At 36.9% G+C, this 15,351-nt stretch overlaps 3 protein-coding genes across 4 annotated transcripts; 1 reads left to right on the top strand and 2 right to left on the bottom strand.

Annotated features, from left to right (window-relative positions):
* The first annotated feature begins 241 nt into the window (after positions 1-241).
* On the top strand, positions 242-6,353 carry LOC18046764 (CRM-domain containing factor CFM3, chloroplastic/mitochondrial). Of its 2 annotated transcripts, none has more exons than XM_006440915.2 (10): positions 242-1,268; positions 1,458-1,908; positions 1,993-2,123; positions 2,410-2,754; positions 3,522-3,678; positions 3,757-4,049; positions 4,146-4,205; positions 4,994-5,077; positions 5,476-5,645; positions 5,976-6,353. In XM_006440915.2, the coding sequence occupies exons 1-9, from the start codon at positions 399-401 to the stop codon at positions 5,584-5,586; spliced, it is 2,502 nt and encodes an 833-aa protein (XP_006440978.1). In that variant the 5' UTR covers positions 242-398; the 3' UTR covers positions 5,587-5,645; positions 5,976-6,353. The 2 variants fall into 2 exon arrangements, with proteins under 2 accessions (XP_006440978.1, XP_006440979.1); XM_006440916.2 differs by having other exon boundaries at positions 5,870-6,353.
* Positions 6,354-6,724: 371 nt separating this feature from the next.
* LOC18046763 (proline-rich protein HaeIII subfamily 1) lies at positions 6,725-9,484 on the bottom strand. The gene is made up of 6 exons (XM_006440914.2): positions 9,288-9,484; positions 8,793-8,831; positions 8,129-8,707; positions 7,956-8,048; positions 7,285-7,464; positions 6,725-7,182 (listed from the first exon to the last, which is right to left on the bottom strand). The coding sequence occupies exons 1-6, from the start codon at positions 9,456-9,458 to the stop codon at positions 7,057-7,059; spliced, it is 1,188 nt and encodes a 395-aa protein (XP_006440977.1). The 5' UTR covers positions 9,459-9,484; the 3' UTR covers positions 6,725-7,056.
* Positions 9,485-10,590: 1,106 nt separating this feature from the next.
* LOC18046762 (NAC domain-containing protein 92) lies at positions 10,591-12,953 on the bottom strand. The gene is made up of 3 exons (XM_006440913.2): positions 12,792-12,953; positions 11,945-12,210; positions 10,591-11,172 (listed from the first exon to the last, which is right to left on the bottom strand). The coding sequence occupies exons 1-3, from the start codon at positions 12,943-12,945 to the stop codon at positions 10,609-10,611; spliced, it is 984 nt and encodes a 327-aa protein (XP_006440976.1). The 5' UTR covers positions 12,946-12,953; the 3' UTR covers positions 10,591-10,608.
* Positions 12,954-15,351: the final 2,398 nt, after the last annotated feature.

Raw genomic sequence — 15,351 nt, 5'->3', positions numbered from 1 at the left:
CTTACTAATAGATATGGTTAGTCTTGCTATTAACATGGTGAGGCTGGATAAGAGCATTTTTTTAATTCGAAAAAAAAAAACTAATTCAAAAACTAATATTAGTATGGGCTGAAAGGATAGATAACAATCGTTTCTAATGTTCGAGGCCCAATGATAAATTGGGCTAAAAAGTGTGGACCGGCCCAATTAAAAAATATCCGACCCAACTAAAAATATCCAGAGATCATATCTTATCTTCTCCGCCAAGTGGAAAACTGTCTCTCTCTTCAACCTCTCCTATCTGTCCATCAGCACCATCAGCACAGCAGCACTCAGCTTTCATAACAATGAAAACATTAAAAGAAGAAGAAGAAGAATAACAAAAAGCTGCTGCTGAGCACACTCGTGCATTTACTAAAATGGCTTTGACAACGTCCAAATTAACAGAACTGCCATTCCGAAACTCACTCACTCTCACCTCACACTCTACTCCTTCACTTAACCATCTCCCTTTCTCTTCTTCTTCCCGGAAAACGCCGTCGTTTCAATTACTGAAACCTTTCTCTTCTCTTCGCACGAACCAAAACCCTAGAACCGACAGCCAGAACCAGCAGTTCCCCAAGCCTCGCTCTCCCTCCACTTCCGCCCCCTGGCTCAACAACTGGTCCCGCCCTAAGCCTCCCTCCACCGAGAATGCCAACAAATTGGGCGGACGGAATCAAATTGATGAAAAACAAACGTCGCCGGATTCTTATCCTCGGTATTCGGATAGCGACAACAAAGGTCGTAACGCAATTGAACGCATCGTTTTGCGGCTGCGGAACCTAGGGTTAGGGTCCGACGACGAGGAGGAGGGGGAAGAAGAGGAAGATGACATTAACGATGCGGCGACGGGAGAGGAGAGGTTAGAAGATCTGTTGAGGCGAGAGTGGGTCCGCCCGAATACGGTACTTCGAGAAGTAGAAGGAGAAGAGGATGATTCGTTGTTGCCGTGGGAGAGGGAGGAGGAGGAGAATTTGAGAGCGGGAGGAGAGAAGCCGGCGGGAGAAACGAGGAGGAGGAGGATGAAGGCGCCAACGTTGGCGGAGCTGACGATTGAAGATGAGGAATTGAGACGGTTGAGAAGGAATGGGATGTATTTGAGGGAGAGGATTAATGTGCCTAAAGCTGGACTCACTCAGGATGTGATGCGGAAGATTCACGATAAGTGGAGGAAGGATGAGTTAGTTCGGCTCAAGTTTCACGAGGTTCTTGCCACTGATATGAAGACGGCTCATGAGATTGTTGAGGTTAGTTCTGTTTTCTTGGGTTTTGATTTGAGAATAGTTGGTTTATTGATTTGCTAGGACTAGGCAATGCCTGTACTTGTGGTGTTTCTTAAAAGTGCATATTTATCTTGGGCTCTTTTTGAATCATTTGTGGTAAATTTTTATGAAAATAGTGATGAATGGTGACTGAGTGCTTGTAGTGATTGTCAGCGGCGAACAGGAGGATTAGTTATTTGGAGGGCAGGAAGTGTCATGGTGGTGTATCGAGGAAGTAACTATGCAGGACCGTCGTCCAAACCACAACCTATAGATGGAGATGGAGATACTCTTTTTGTCCCTCATGTATCTTCTACTGACGGCTCAACTGCGAGAAGTGTCGATGAAAAGAGTGAGGTACCTGTCAGGATTTTGGACCATTCTAAGCCAATGACTGAAGAGGAAGCTGAATGTAACAGCCTATTAGATAGTCTAGGTCCTCGTTTCCAGGAGTGGTGGGGCACAGGGATACTCCCAGTTGATGCTGATTTACTTCCTCCAAAAGTTGATGGTTACAAGACACCTTTCAGGCTTCTTCCTACTGGAATGCGATCTCGACTGACCAATGCAGAAATGACTGATTTAAGGAGACTTGCCAGATCACTTCCTTGTCATTTTGCCCTTGGTATTGTTCTCTCCTGCGAGGAGTTTCTTTAGCTCACAGTTTCTATTTTGGGCACCAGTGTTCATCCTAAATTTATTTGTACAGGAAGGAACAGAAATCATCAAGGTTTAGCCGTTGCTATACTTAAACTTTGGGAGAAAAGCCTTGTTGCAAAGATTGCTGTAAAGCGGGGTATCCAGAATACAAATAACAAACTAATGGCTGAGGAGCTGAAGGTGTGTTCTTTTTTTCCTTCTTCTCTCTCTGTTTAAGCCAATTCAACCGATGCTTTAACTGCAAATTCCTAATTTTGCAATTAAATGTAATGCCACTCTCATTTTTCAAGCTATATGCTGTCAGATGAGTAGGTTTAGTAAATCTGGGATTTATAAAATATTGTTTTCACAAGCTTTGACACATTTCATTTCTTCTCCCTCCCCCTTTTTTTTGGTCATAGCATTTTGCTGTACTTGCAAGAAAAGCGTGAAGTATACGCAGTTTTAAATTTTATTTGCTTTGCAGAGCTTAACAGGAGGCACCTTACTTCAAAGAAACAAGTTTTACATTGTTTTATACCGTGGGAAAGATTTCCTTCCACCAAATGTTGCTTCTGCTTTGGCTGAAAGAGAGCAATGTGCGAAACAGATCCAAGATGTTGAAGAAAAAGTGCGGAGTAAAACACTGGAGGCAACTCCATCAGGTGAAACTGAAGGACAGGCACCTGCAGGTACTTTAGCTGAGTTTTATGAGGCTCAAAAACGCTGGGGCAGAGAAGTTTCTGCTGAAGAACGTGAGAAAATGGTTGAAGAAGCTTCCAAAGCTAAGCATGGTAGGCTCGTCAAACGGATTGAACATAAACTTGCTGTTGTAAGTACAATCAGATCTTTCTTAACCATTCTTTGTTTCTTATTATCATTGAAGAACCACCACTGTTTTAAAAAGAACTCACAACCCTTGTGCATGGGATGTACCGTGTTAAATGCTCAAGTACTTTTGTTTTCATATTTGGCATTGGGAACTGGCAGCCCCTGGAATTTGGTTCAGGCATTGTAAACGAAGATATCAATTATTTCAAAGTTACCTAATGAAGTATAGGCTCTTCCATTCAATTATGTTTGCATCATGATTCAATGATGAAACCAATAAAATCTAATTCATCATAAAAAAGCATGAATGGTTTTACTCACCACTTGAAGTGAAACTCCCATATTAGAAACTGAATATAATTTCTTATTTCTCTTTTTGCTTTATTGCATTTTGAAGGAAATTATAAAAAAATTGTTTTCTTATTGAAGAATCATTTGACCTGATGGACAAACATTTGTTGTGTATCCTACACAGAAAGTGAGAGAGGAATGTAGGGAAGAAAGTGAAGACTAGTAAGGATGCTATTGATGTGATAATGTCCATTTGGGATTGAAACACAGTTATTTGATTTAAATTATTCTAGTGCTTTAATTAATTTATCAAGTTTTGAATATTAACATCAACCTCTTGCTGGATGGCTTGTGGTAGTTGTCATTTAAGAAGTCATATGGACTTTTTTGTGCATAACTTACAACCAATTTTACTTTTTATGCAATATTTCCATTTATTTGTTTTTAAATTGGTTAAACTTTTAAATGCATGAACAGTCCCAAGCCAAGAAGCTTAGAGCAGAGAGACTGTTAGCTAAAATAGAAGCATCCATGGTTCCTTCTGGTCCTGATTATGACCAAGAAACAATCACTGATGAGGAACGGGCTATGTTTCGTAGGGTTGGTTTAAGAATGAAGGCATTCTTGCCTCTTGGTGAGTAATCCTTAGCTTCTTGAGTGAAAAGCAGATCTGAACAGAACTTCTAATGGTCTTTGTCTGGTGATTGATCAGGCATTCGAGGTGTTTTTGATGGTGTCGTTGAGAATATGCACTTGCATTGGAAGTACAGAGAACTTGTCAAACTGATAACCAAGCAAAAGACGCTTGCATATGTTGAAGACACTGCAAGGCTATTGGAATATGAAAGTGTTGGGATTCTAATAGCAATAGAAAGAGTCCCTAAAGGATTCGCCCTAATTTTCTATCGTGGGAAGAATTATAGACGGCCAATTAGCTTGAGACCTAGAAACCTTCTGACGAAGGCAAAAGCGCTTAAGCGCTCTGTGGCCATGCAGCGGCATGAGGTTTTTCTCTTTACCTTTAGTTTTCTGTTATATAAAATGGCAATTGCTATCTATCAAAGATTCTCATTTCACTGTAATCGAACATGAACTGTGCAGGCTCTTAGTCAGCATATCTCGGATCTGGAGAATACCATAGAGCAAATGAAGAAAGAAATTGTTAGCATTGGTTTTTCTGCTTCCTTCTCTATTATGAACTCAAATTGCATTCTGCATAAGAGCAGGCACACTATTTTTAAATTCACTAGATCCATCTACTTGAAATTATACTAATCTTATTCTTATGTAACCTTTGAAAAGTTTAACCTTAGTTTATAATGAATTCCCATTATGGCACACACCGTAAATTTTTCTTTCCGCATAGAACAGGTCATTGCAGGGGAAACCTGCCTTGTAACTTTACAATCTATTGCTTGGAGTTAATTGTGGTATGTGGTCTGAAGTGGTAGCCATAATCCATACCCTGTTGCTTTTTGGGGTCTACGCTTGACTTGGTGAAGTTTTTATTCTAACCTTTGAGGGTCTCTAATGTAAACCAGATTAGATAAATGACACTGAAATGACATGGCATTTGCATTTTGGCATCTTGACAACCATTTGAGCTGTCACAGGTCTAGTGGCAAGTAAAATTGATATGCAACATAGATTATTTCTCAACTTTTTTTTATATAAAATTTTATTTATTATCTAGTGGACACCTGGCCCACCTTTGCAACTTTTATGTTTTTTCTTTAATATACTTCTTTTTACCCTGCTCAAAAAAGAAATAAATGCCGGTTATGGACATCAAAGGGGTGTAATAATTGTTTAATGAATAACTGAAAATAAGAAAGTCTAATTATTTTCACCATTATCACTATTAATTTTTTTTTTAAAGCAATACAAATTCAGCCAATTGGGAACTTTTTGATGATACTCTTATTTCGTTTATGTTTATTTGTCGACAGGGTGTTTCCAAGGATGAGGAGGATGGAAATATTAGGTGCTCAGGGGACCTTAAGCAGTTTGATCATGTGTCAGTCTTACCCCAAGTGAGTTGTCTGCACCACTGACTGCAACTAAAGAACTAGTGTTCCTATATATTTTTTAGTGGTGACAATGTTCCTTATTGATTCCCCCCTCCCCCCCCCCCCCCCTTCTCTCACTCTCTCTTCTTTCTCTTTAGTAATTTTTTCATCAAACGATTGTAATCCTCAGCTCTTTATGCCTAATAAAACTTGAACCCCTGAATTGTTTTGAAAGAGGAACTGCCTGGCTAGGGACGAATGATTTTGTTTAGTGCTTAGGTGGGTGGGTTTTGGAGTTGAAGTCTTAGCCATGTTCCATTGTGACTGTTAATATTCTTTATGTTGTTACCAGTAGAGGGATATACATGTAACTTATATTAAGAAATCATTCAAGAAATCATCTATGGAGTTCTCCTTTGCAGAATGAAGACAACGACTATGTTTCTGATGAAGACTTTGATTCAGAAGCTGATGAAGATTCTGAATTATCAAGCTTTGAAAGTGATGACAACGATCTTAGCAAGAATGGCTGAAAGTTTTGAACATTTTGAAGTCACTGGATCTGTTTTGTCACCAGCTATATCCAATTCTGGTAATTATTTGGTTCCATTTTAATTGATTGTCATGTTTTGCTGGTGTAAAGAATTCACGTCTTAGTCAAGACTAGATATGTTTTCGTTACATTTGTTTGATATCACATCCCAAAGTTTCCATACTTATAAAGAACCTTGATAAGTATAGAAAGAAATCTGCCTCTGAAATAATCAAGTGAGATTGCAATTTTATCAAAATTCTTACCATTTTTTTTTTATTCAGGATAATTGTAGTCATTCTATCTCTTCCATGACTTTTGTTTGACAAGCAATTGGCATTTGCTCGACATTCCTTGTCGTGTCATCTACGTCTCCCCTTTTCTAAGCAGGTTAAGTGATGCAGAGAGTGTGCAGCTTAGTATGGATTGATCATCAATTGTCTGTTGTCACAAACATCAAGATTCAAGGGAGCTGGGCTCATTACATTGCTTATGTTTCCCATTTGCAGCAAAGAGAATTGAGTAAATCCATAATGAATGCTTGAGAATAGCCTCATCGATCAACTGGGTGAGTGCGTGCATCCTGCAATAATTTGACGTTGTCACTGCTGCTGGCGGTGATTCTTGTTCTTTCGTGAGTAGATGGCCCTTCCATTCTTATCACGGTGGTTGTTCAATATTATGTTTGTAATTATCATGAGTACACTTTTTAATTCAACTAAAATAATCTTCTAATTTCTTGTGATGAAATTATTTTTAACAGAAAAATTGTAACGGCTGCGTGTTGCTGCCTTTTTTTGTCCTCCTTTTCTTTGGTATTCACGAAGATGTATAAAATTTTGATAATATACTATTACTTGCCATTTCATTTAAAGAAGGAAATTATAACATTGTTTTATTTCCTTCGACTCCTAAATACGATTACAAAATCTTCAAAGATTGACATGATTTCCGACAAAAACAATGCCAATAACTGTTGTAGAAGATACAACCAATAAAGACCCCGATGAATAAAATTTATTAGAATCAAGATATCCTTCAAACAAGTTTCACCATATATAAAAAATTTTCTTGGACCAAATCAATTGATTAATCATCAAACTTAATAATTAATGATCTACAAGCATACATATAACATATGTCCAAGAACGCACTTTATTTTAAAGCAGCTATAAAGTCTATCAAACTAGAAGTAATGTTCAAGAAGAAATCAACCAAATAAGATCAAACTACTTGCTGAGAATTAATGACATGTACGCATTAAGAGATTACAATGAAATATTATCCCCAAAATCCACTCCCCCACACTAAACTTTCGGCTTCGTGAGTTGTAATTTTTCTGTGAAGAGATCCTAACCAATTTCACTTGACCCTTCGTCGCTGCCACCCATAGCTACAGTACAATCTCTGTAGGAAAAATTCAAATGGAAGTAACATTTCCTCGCTCTTTTCGAAAGAATACATTATCTTGTCATTGACGTAGAATTTGCTGAAGCTGGAGCACTTGATTCCTTTGCTCTGGAGGCAAGAGACTAATCTGTTCTGGTGACAAGCTCATAACCTGCTGAAGAAGTGCCTGCTCCATCTCAGGACTCAACTGCACAATGAGGAACAAAGGAAGTCAAATATTGATGAGTCAATTTGAGCTATATTGACAGAACTTACGCCAACTTGAAATTTAAAGAGTCAGATAAAATACCGATGATGGGCGAGGGGGCTGATTGCCTGGGCCCATCTGACCAGAAACTGCTGGCGGTGGTCCTGAAAGTTGTGTAAATGCTGGATTCTCTGGCGGACCTGACATCCAAGATCCTCTATCTATTTGCATGGAGTTTCCAATTTGATTGTTAAAATCTGACCCCAAACGTGAACCTCCAGCCTGAATAAGCATTGAGCGAACTGATAAATTCTCAAGTACAACAGCCATATGAGAAATAGGCATATAACAAATGGAATTTACAGTTTACAAGGCCTGGATGTCAGTGTTGGTAAAGTGGTAAGAGGGATTAATCATGCCTAAGACATCAGTAATTATATGAGGACAGTACTTCCTCCATCTCACATGTGCAATCCACATTTCTCATTTTAGCTATCCTACTATGCTATGGAAAACAATGGATCTTACTGTTCATAAATGCATAAGAGAAGGGCCATATCTTATACCAAAATCAAGTGGGAAAATATAAAGGACATTGCTTTTCTAATAGGAAAAGAACAGTGTCTGTAGGAGCCATTAAATATTTCTTCACTACCAGAAGTCAGTTAACAAGATGAGAAACCCACGCATCGCCATTTTTAACCAATCCCATTCAGAAAGCTAATGAGAGAATGCATCAATCAATTCATAGACACCCAAGAGCATATACATACCTGATAAACAGATTGAGGCAGTGGCTGACTTGGAACTGGTGGCTGACCCTGCTGGAATGAAGGTCCAATGCTAGCTGGAGGATTGGGTCCTGACTGGCCAGTTTAGCAAAGAAATTATTGCAACCTACTTGTGATATACCCAAAATGACAATGAACTATAATATTCAACTTACATGATACATAGGTTGGGAAGAACGCTGTTGAGCACCAGGGTGCTGGAAACCCACAGTGGACCCCACATGAGGGGCGTACTGATGGAAAGATTGCATTGAAGCTGGTCTAGGCTGTTGTGGCAATGGCGGTTGCAGCGGCATATGAGGCGGTCCTGTTGACTGCAATGGTGGTTGCAACTGGCTGGAGGCAGCAGGCATTTGGGGTTGATGAAGCGAAGGTGGCTGTGAAGCAGAATGATGAGAAATTGGAGGCATGCTTGAGTGTTGAGATGGCTGTGGAAGGGACATTGTCGTCAATGGGGCATTTGGACGTCCCTTAGGCTGCTGTGGCACCTGTAGTGCATGTGAATGCATTGGCTGAGACTGAAGATTTGCAGCAGGAAGAGATGCAGATGATATTGGCATCGCAGGTTGGTTTTGGTGCTGTTTTCTGATTGAAGTTTGGGTCTGAGATGCACTAGTTTGGTCCTGCAAACCAACTTGACCAGACAAAGCCTGTGCAGCCTGGAAATTGGGCTGCTGAAGTTGCGGAGCCGATTGCTGAGGATGCTGCAACGCTGGTGGCTGGACACTTGGAATCTGAAGATAAAATGAAACTCATCATGACACAAATACACCAATGAAAGCTACAGAGATTAAGTTTGATAAAGACAAAAAAACATACCACTTGAGGAGGCTTTACCATCCCAAGCATAATTTGTGCCTGTTTAAACAAGTGAATCATAATACTTTTGATCAGCAATCAATGAAGTAGTTGCTGGTTAAAGAAACTGAGTAAATTTCAATCAACAAAAACATCATTTACCACCTAGTGTGGTGATACAAATAAATCCATGAAGAAAATTGTTTTGAGAATCAACACTTTACGCAGACTCAGCGACGCAGGAAAAACTACAATGATACAAGATGAACTATTCCATACATAATCGCTTGAATCACGAAGCTCGCTAGCTAACATAAGAAGAAGAATCTTTCAACCTCATATTCACAAAACTGAAACCCTAATTGAACCAAATTATCACAGTGACAAAAGCAAAATTAAATTCCACTCAGTAAGCACCAAGGGCAAAAAAAAAGCAAGAAAGAAAAATTGAGGAAAATTTTATCCAGAAATAAGACAGAAAAACGTAATTTAGGAATTTAAAAAAAAAATTGAAACCTGAAAAAGTGCTTTGGTCAAGAGAGGGTTCTGAATTAGGATTTGTCTCGCCTGTTGCTCGTTCTGCTCAATCAGTGACTTCATTTGAGTCATGATTTCGTAGAGCTGGTTCTTCGACATACCGGCAAGGTTCGCCGGTAAGCCGTCGCCAGCAACTTGCTTTCCCGCCATGTCTCGTGTGAGAAAGAAGAAGACGGTTGTTGTCTGATTGAGTTTTGGGGGATTTTAAACCATAAAGGGTATTCTTGGAAATTGCGGGCCCAGGCCCATTTGCGGATTGGACCCAAAGTGTCTTTCTTTTTAATGAAAGGGGCCCAAAAAATTTTTTCATGGTTATGAGAGGAAAGGGTCCAACTAAAGTTCCCACGATACAAAGTTGACAAAATTTGATCATCTCACGATGCCAAATTGTAGGGTGAGGATATTATAGTCACAGCCTAAAGAAAATAATCTAGAAAGCACCTGTGTCGATGGTGAGCACTTGGACCATAGCACAATTCTATGATTTAATGTGAGTAGTGTTGAAAATATGGATTAATTGTATGATGTCATTCGGTATTGTCGTATGTCATAAGATGAATATTACCATTCACTAGATTATTACTCAAAATGGGATATTAATATATATATATAGAGAGAGAGAGAGAGAGAGAGAGAAATAACTTATGTAAATTATGATCCTCTCATGAACATAAGATTGTGAACTTCTAAACATGCTATGTATTCTGTACGTACGGTTAGAATTTAGTGGCTCCTATATTTTTATCTAATAATCGTTAATTACCACTTTGTATTTTAGCGAAGAAAAATTTGTAATAATAATAATAATAATAAAATATATGACTTTGGTTTGAAAAGAAACAATTCTCACACGATTCTGTTTCTGGTCACCAAATAATCCAAATCCGAAAGCAAGGTGAGAGATTTTGAGAACATTCAATTCGATCCATAAATGCATAATACGTATCCAGCAAGCAACGTATATAAGGTAATTTTCCCTTATATGTTGCGTGGACCTTACAATTAATTCACATTTGAGAATAAAATACATTAATTACACAATTAAGGACATATAGACCATTAAACTACAGCTAATTAGTACAGTACACTTGAACACAGTTGATCACATAAGCAACACCACATAACATAAGCCTGGAAATTTGACATCTGATTAACTGCAATATCTTAACAAACTAAAAATTTATTGTATGAACTAATTGCCCTGTTGGACTTGTGGTAAAAGGCAACTTAGCCACCCCCATCCCTTAACTAGATTTGATGATTAATTGCATAATGTTAGATCAGACTTTACATGCAAGCGTCACCATATGGAGTCCAAATTAAACGGTTGCTCCTGCTGTGTTTGTTGCGGAACCACAGAATCTAAGATGACCTTTGAAGAAGAGGAAGCTTGGAAATTTGAACTTAAATCACTTTCAAACCGAGAATTAATGCCACCTTGTTGCTGCAGGAATGAGTTGTGTTCATTACTTGTAGCTTCCCTTGCTTGATAATTCCTATACTGTAATGCCTTGAGAAGCAAGGAATTCATCGATAGATTCGGACTTAGCAAGCTTGAAGGCCAGGTAAGCGATGGAAGAGATGCTGCTGCCCAATTCATGTTCAAGTTCATATTGTTGGTCATGTTCAGGTTATTAACATTGCTGTTATCACTGCTATAACTATGTGTAGATGGAATATTTCCAAATCCGCTTGTTAAATTTGCAATGCCATTCAAGTTTGGCAACTCTATATCTCCAAACTCATTGACCATTGAGTTTGTATCACATAGAGACTCATCTGATGGCTGTGATGATGGTGTATGTTGTGGTTTCTTCACAGCTGCTGCGCTTTTCTGAAAGACCCTACAAACCACCCATTCCTCCTGCATATAACAGTGAAAAATTTAGTATAATTCGGCAACAAATATTAAGAGAGTCATATGATTGTCAAATGCCAAAAATCTTGGGTACTCTCCGTCTATAACAATACTCCTACTATCTATTGAATTCTTGCCACACGTGAATGGAGCTTAACTCATAAAAACTAGTTTATGTACTTTGATAAAAAAATTTATTTTGAGCAGATATGATATTAGCATTTTGAGAGAATATATTTTTTCGTAGATATTTTTTTTAGGTATATGAGACTATAATCCAAACGGAAGATACATATCACACGATTTTGAGCCTTTATCAACACATGATATTAACACTTTGAGAGAATATATTTATTTTTAGATTTTTTTTTAGGGATAGGTGACTATAATTTAAATGAGAGATACATATCACATGGTTTTAGACATATTTTGAGGGAGAGGTGACTATAATCCAAATGGAAGATACATATCACATGATTAATTGAGAGATACACATTACAAAAATCTAACAAAAGATATCTATTAAATGATCTTGGCTCCAACCCCTTCACAACTAATGGGGAGATCCCCAACAATCTATTCTCATATATCGAGCTTTGGGTTGGAGAGCAGACAACTTGTTTCGTCCTATTAGGTTGTTCATGAACCTGGGAGCTCTGATATCAGTGTTATTTCGTTCGCACTTACTGACCATCATCACATCCGGTATGCATGGGATAACCCAACAAGACGATTCACTAAGCACCCAAGAATTTCTCTAGCTATAGTTATTACGTACCTTAGAGGATCTGAAGGGGTGTTTGTTTTCGAGGCGGTATTCATGCATGACCCAGTTGCTCTTCTCACCCTTAGGAGCTCTACCTTTGTAAAAGACTAGGGTTTTTTTCATGCCAACAAGTACTCCAGCTCGAAAGATTTCTTTGTCTTTGCCAGTGGTTTTCCAGTAGCCAGCTTCAGTTGCTCGGTTTGTTCGAAGCCCAGTTGGGTATTTTCGATCTCTCAAGTTGAAGAAGTACCATTCCTTTTCGCCCATCGAAGCCTTGCCTGCAACATATATGCATTTGACTCAGTCTTTAGAGACCATGGCCGCCCAATAGTGTAGCAGGTACCACAAAATTATTAAGAAAATACAAAAAAAAAAAAAAGAAAAGAAACTACCTCTGGTTCTTGATTTTGGTAATTGAATACGAACATACCAATTATCAAAATTTAATTTATGTTTACTTATTCATTTGTTTACCAATTTGATGAAAGGTGAAGAGCTTTCATTCATTGTAATCTCGACTAATATCTTCACAGAGGGATGTGTGAGTTTTAGCAATGATCACCCAGGAAAAAAAAAAGAAAAAAAAGAAGGCATACGACAATTATTATTATTTTTATTTTAAGTTATGTTTTTAGATTCTTCAAACAAAAAAGAAAAAAAAATCTAAAATCGAAGCAATGATATTATTTTTTGATAAATTAAAAACCTGAAAATTAATAAATCTTAGACACAGCTAGGACAACACAATATATAGATATTATAAATTCTGAAAAACAAGGGTGGTGCATACATACATAAATTGGAAATTAACAACAAATTAAGAAATTAAATTATACTAAATAGCTCTTAATTAAACTACCTGGGAGATCCCAAGGTTCACATTTGTTGATATCAACATCTACAACAGCTTTGGATGTGAAACTAACATCGGAAACTTTTCGTGTTAGATAATAAGTAATGAGTTCTTCATCAGTGGGATGGAATCTGAACCCAGGAGGTAGATTTTCCTCCATTTTGATGAAGACCCAAAAACTTAATTATAACGTTGGCCTAACAAATTATATTAATTGTTTTCTTGAAAGCAAAAACAAAGGCAGCAATAACCCCAGGGGTACGGATATGATGTATATAAATGCTTAAATATATATAAGCGTTTATAACATCGACGTGGTGAAGAGTTATAAATGGTGTGTACTTTCACCCTTGAAGAAGAAGCTGCTGCCATGGCTAGCTAGCTAGCTACCTAGTCTTTTTTTTAATCTTGATAAACATAGCTAACACTTTGACAAAGATGGTGCAGGGAAATAGCGATTTTCTAATGAACATGAGTTATTTTACCAATATGCCATTACTATCGTACAATAAATGAGCTTAAACATTGACCATATTGAGTTATGAGTGGCAAGAATTGGTGCACGAGGGGGTTGAGTCTTGTTTACACCACAAGATTTTAAAGAAAAATTCTTTGCTCCATATGATCCTGTCCAACCACCTTCACCCATTTCTACCCACCAAACCCTAGGTAGTCCAATGGGAACATGGCATTAGCAATTTAACACTTTTTCCACCAATATGTTATTGTCACTTGTCACCCGCCCTACCGTCATCGATCGATAGGCTAAATTGTTAATTGCCCTTTTCTTGTGTGGCTTATACATTAACAAAATTTATTAATATTATTCATTGCAATGATAGATAATATAGAATATATTTGATATGACAGTTTATAGAGGCAGCAAAAGTTAGAATTTGTTGTTATATTTATATATCATATATGTGCAAGAAATGCCCAGAGGCATTGATCATCACTTTTGATCGATGATGAGATGATCATCAATGTATCATTGCAGGTGAAGCTGGAAGCATCAAAACAGCTGGCACAGAATAGAGTAAATATAATTGAATATTTCATATTATAATATTGTAATGTTATTAATCATTAAATAAATTAATACGGACATAGATTACTATAAAGGAGTGGTTAAAATGGTCACCAACCCACAAGACTGTGATCTTTTGGTAAGCATTTCTGTTGGATCTTTTCTTTGATGATTTCCACTGTTTGTCTTCAAAGTTCAAACCATATCATAAGTTTCAATCCTACCAAAATATCCCTACATATATGTTTCCTACACTTGGAGCTTCTAGAAACTCATCTACAGGTTTCCTGCACAAGCTTATACATAAAACATCATTATATATATTGAGGAAAGAAACTTGATATGGGTTAAAAAGAACAAAAAAAAAAAAGTTGGATGTTGGCAAATTAACAATTAGAAGAAAGGATACAATTGGGTTTCTACAGTTTTCATCGTTTGAGGGGGAAAAAAATCATGCAGTGATCCTTTTAAACATTCGCATAGAATGAGCAACATTTTGTATGGAGAGAGTTGATTAAAAAAAAGGCCAAAAAATAAGTAATTCTTTTAATAAACATTTTGTACGTACTCTTCACCGATAATTAAGCAAATTTTTAGTTTTAGCTACTCCTTATATAAAGATTAATTTATTAGTTAAGATTTTGTTGCAACGGCCCTACAGTAGCTTTGCCATATAAATATATAACGATTCTAACTCACATATCTTGTTGCATCTTTGAAATGAAGATTTGATAGTGAATTTATATGTAAGTTATTGTTCAACATGAAAAATATAATGACTCTATACCTAAAGCTAATTTTTGTTTTAATAACCAAAAAAGAAAATGAGTATTCACAGAATAAGTCATTACCGATTAGATTTATTAATTATAGAACAACCCATACATTATAAAGCGTTCAACTTATTAATTAATTATATGCTTTATCGGCAAGTCTTTTCTGAGTATCCAATAATTGAGAAACTTTCTTAATTTGTCGGTCATATGTTTGACCATTTCCTACTCTTTTTTTTTTTTTTTTTGAGAAGACCATTTCCTACTTAAACCCGAAGAGAAACGCATGATGAGACATTGGCAATAAATGATAAGATCTACACACACACAAACACACACACTTATAGCAACATGTGGAAGCGAAGAAGAGTTAAGATATCAATTTCTTGTTCTGATATCTAACATGATTGATCTTCAGTGGTGTAGAAATCTCATGCACATATATATTTATTAATTTAAGGAAACTTCAGAAACAACCAACACTAATTGGACATTTCATGTGACTAATATTATAACCATAAATTTTTGTATAAATTATAATTTTGCATTGTTGTTTTTGTTGTTGTTGTCGTGATGGCAGTGGTGGTGATGGTGTTTGAAGTGTAGCTTAAAAATATGGTTCAATTAAAGATGACTTGTTTATCTCTACACTATGGGATTTATTTTTTATTTTTAAGATTAATGGATGCTATTATTTACTCCTACTAATATTGAAAAGATTAATATATTTTCATCTGCATTAGTAAGAAAAATAACTTATGCAGGA

This window comes from Citrus clementina, unplaced genomic scaffold (assembly GCF_000493195.1).
Source record: "Citrus clementina cultivar Clemenules unplaced genomic scaffold, Citrus_clementina_v1.0 scaffold_3, whole genome shotgun sequence".
In the NCBI taxonomy this organism is placed as follows: domain Eukaryota; kingdom Viridiplantae; phylum Streptophyta; class Magnoliopsida; order Sapindales; family Rutaceae; genus Citrus; species Citrus x clementina.
Note: the sequence above shows the minus strand (reverse complement) of the source record. Positions and strands in the feature narration are given on the sequence as shown.

Coding starts and splice junctions, on each gene's coding strand:
- LOC18046764 (XM_006440915.2), top strand. CDS start 399: ATGGCTTTGACAACGTCCAAATTAACAGAACTGCCATTCCGAAACTCA. Junction 2,124..2,409: donor TAATGGCTGAGGAGCTGAAG/GTGTGTTCTTTT, acceptor TTTGCTTTGCAG/AGCTTAACAGGAGGCACCTT. Junction 4,050..4,145: donor TGGCCATGCAGCGGCATGAG/GTTTTTCTCTTT, acceptor TGAACTGTGCAG/GCTCTTAGTCAGCATATCTC.
- LOC18046763 (XM_006440914.2), bottom strand. CDS start 9,458: ATGGCGGGAAAGCAAGTTGCTGGCGACGGCTTACCGGCGAACCTTGCC. Junction 8,832..9,287: donor TGACCAAAGCACTTTTTCAG/GTTTCAATTTTT, acceptor TTGTTTAAACAG/GCACAAATTATGCTTGGGAT. Junction 7,465..7,955: donor TGCCTCAATCTGTTTATCAG/GTATGTATATGC, acceptor ATGCTTATTCAG/GCTGGAGGTTCACGTTTGGG.
- LOC18046762 (XM_006440913.2), bottom strand. CDS start 12,945: ATGGAGGAAAATCTACCTCCTGGGTTCAGATTCCATCCCACTGATGAA. Junction 12,211..12,791: donor TGAACCTTGGGATCTCCCAG/GTAGTTTAATTA, acceptor TATATGTTGCAG/GCAAGGCTTCGATGGGCGAA. Junction 11,173..11,944: donor ACCCCTTCAGATCCTCTAAG/GTACGTAATAAC, acceptor TGTTATATGCAG/GAGGAATGGGTGGTTTGTAG.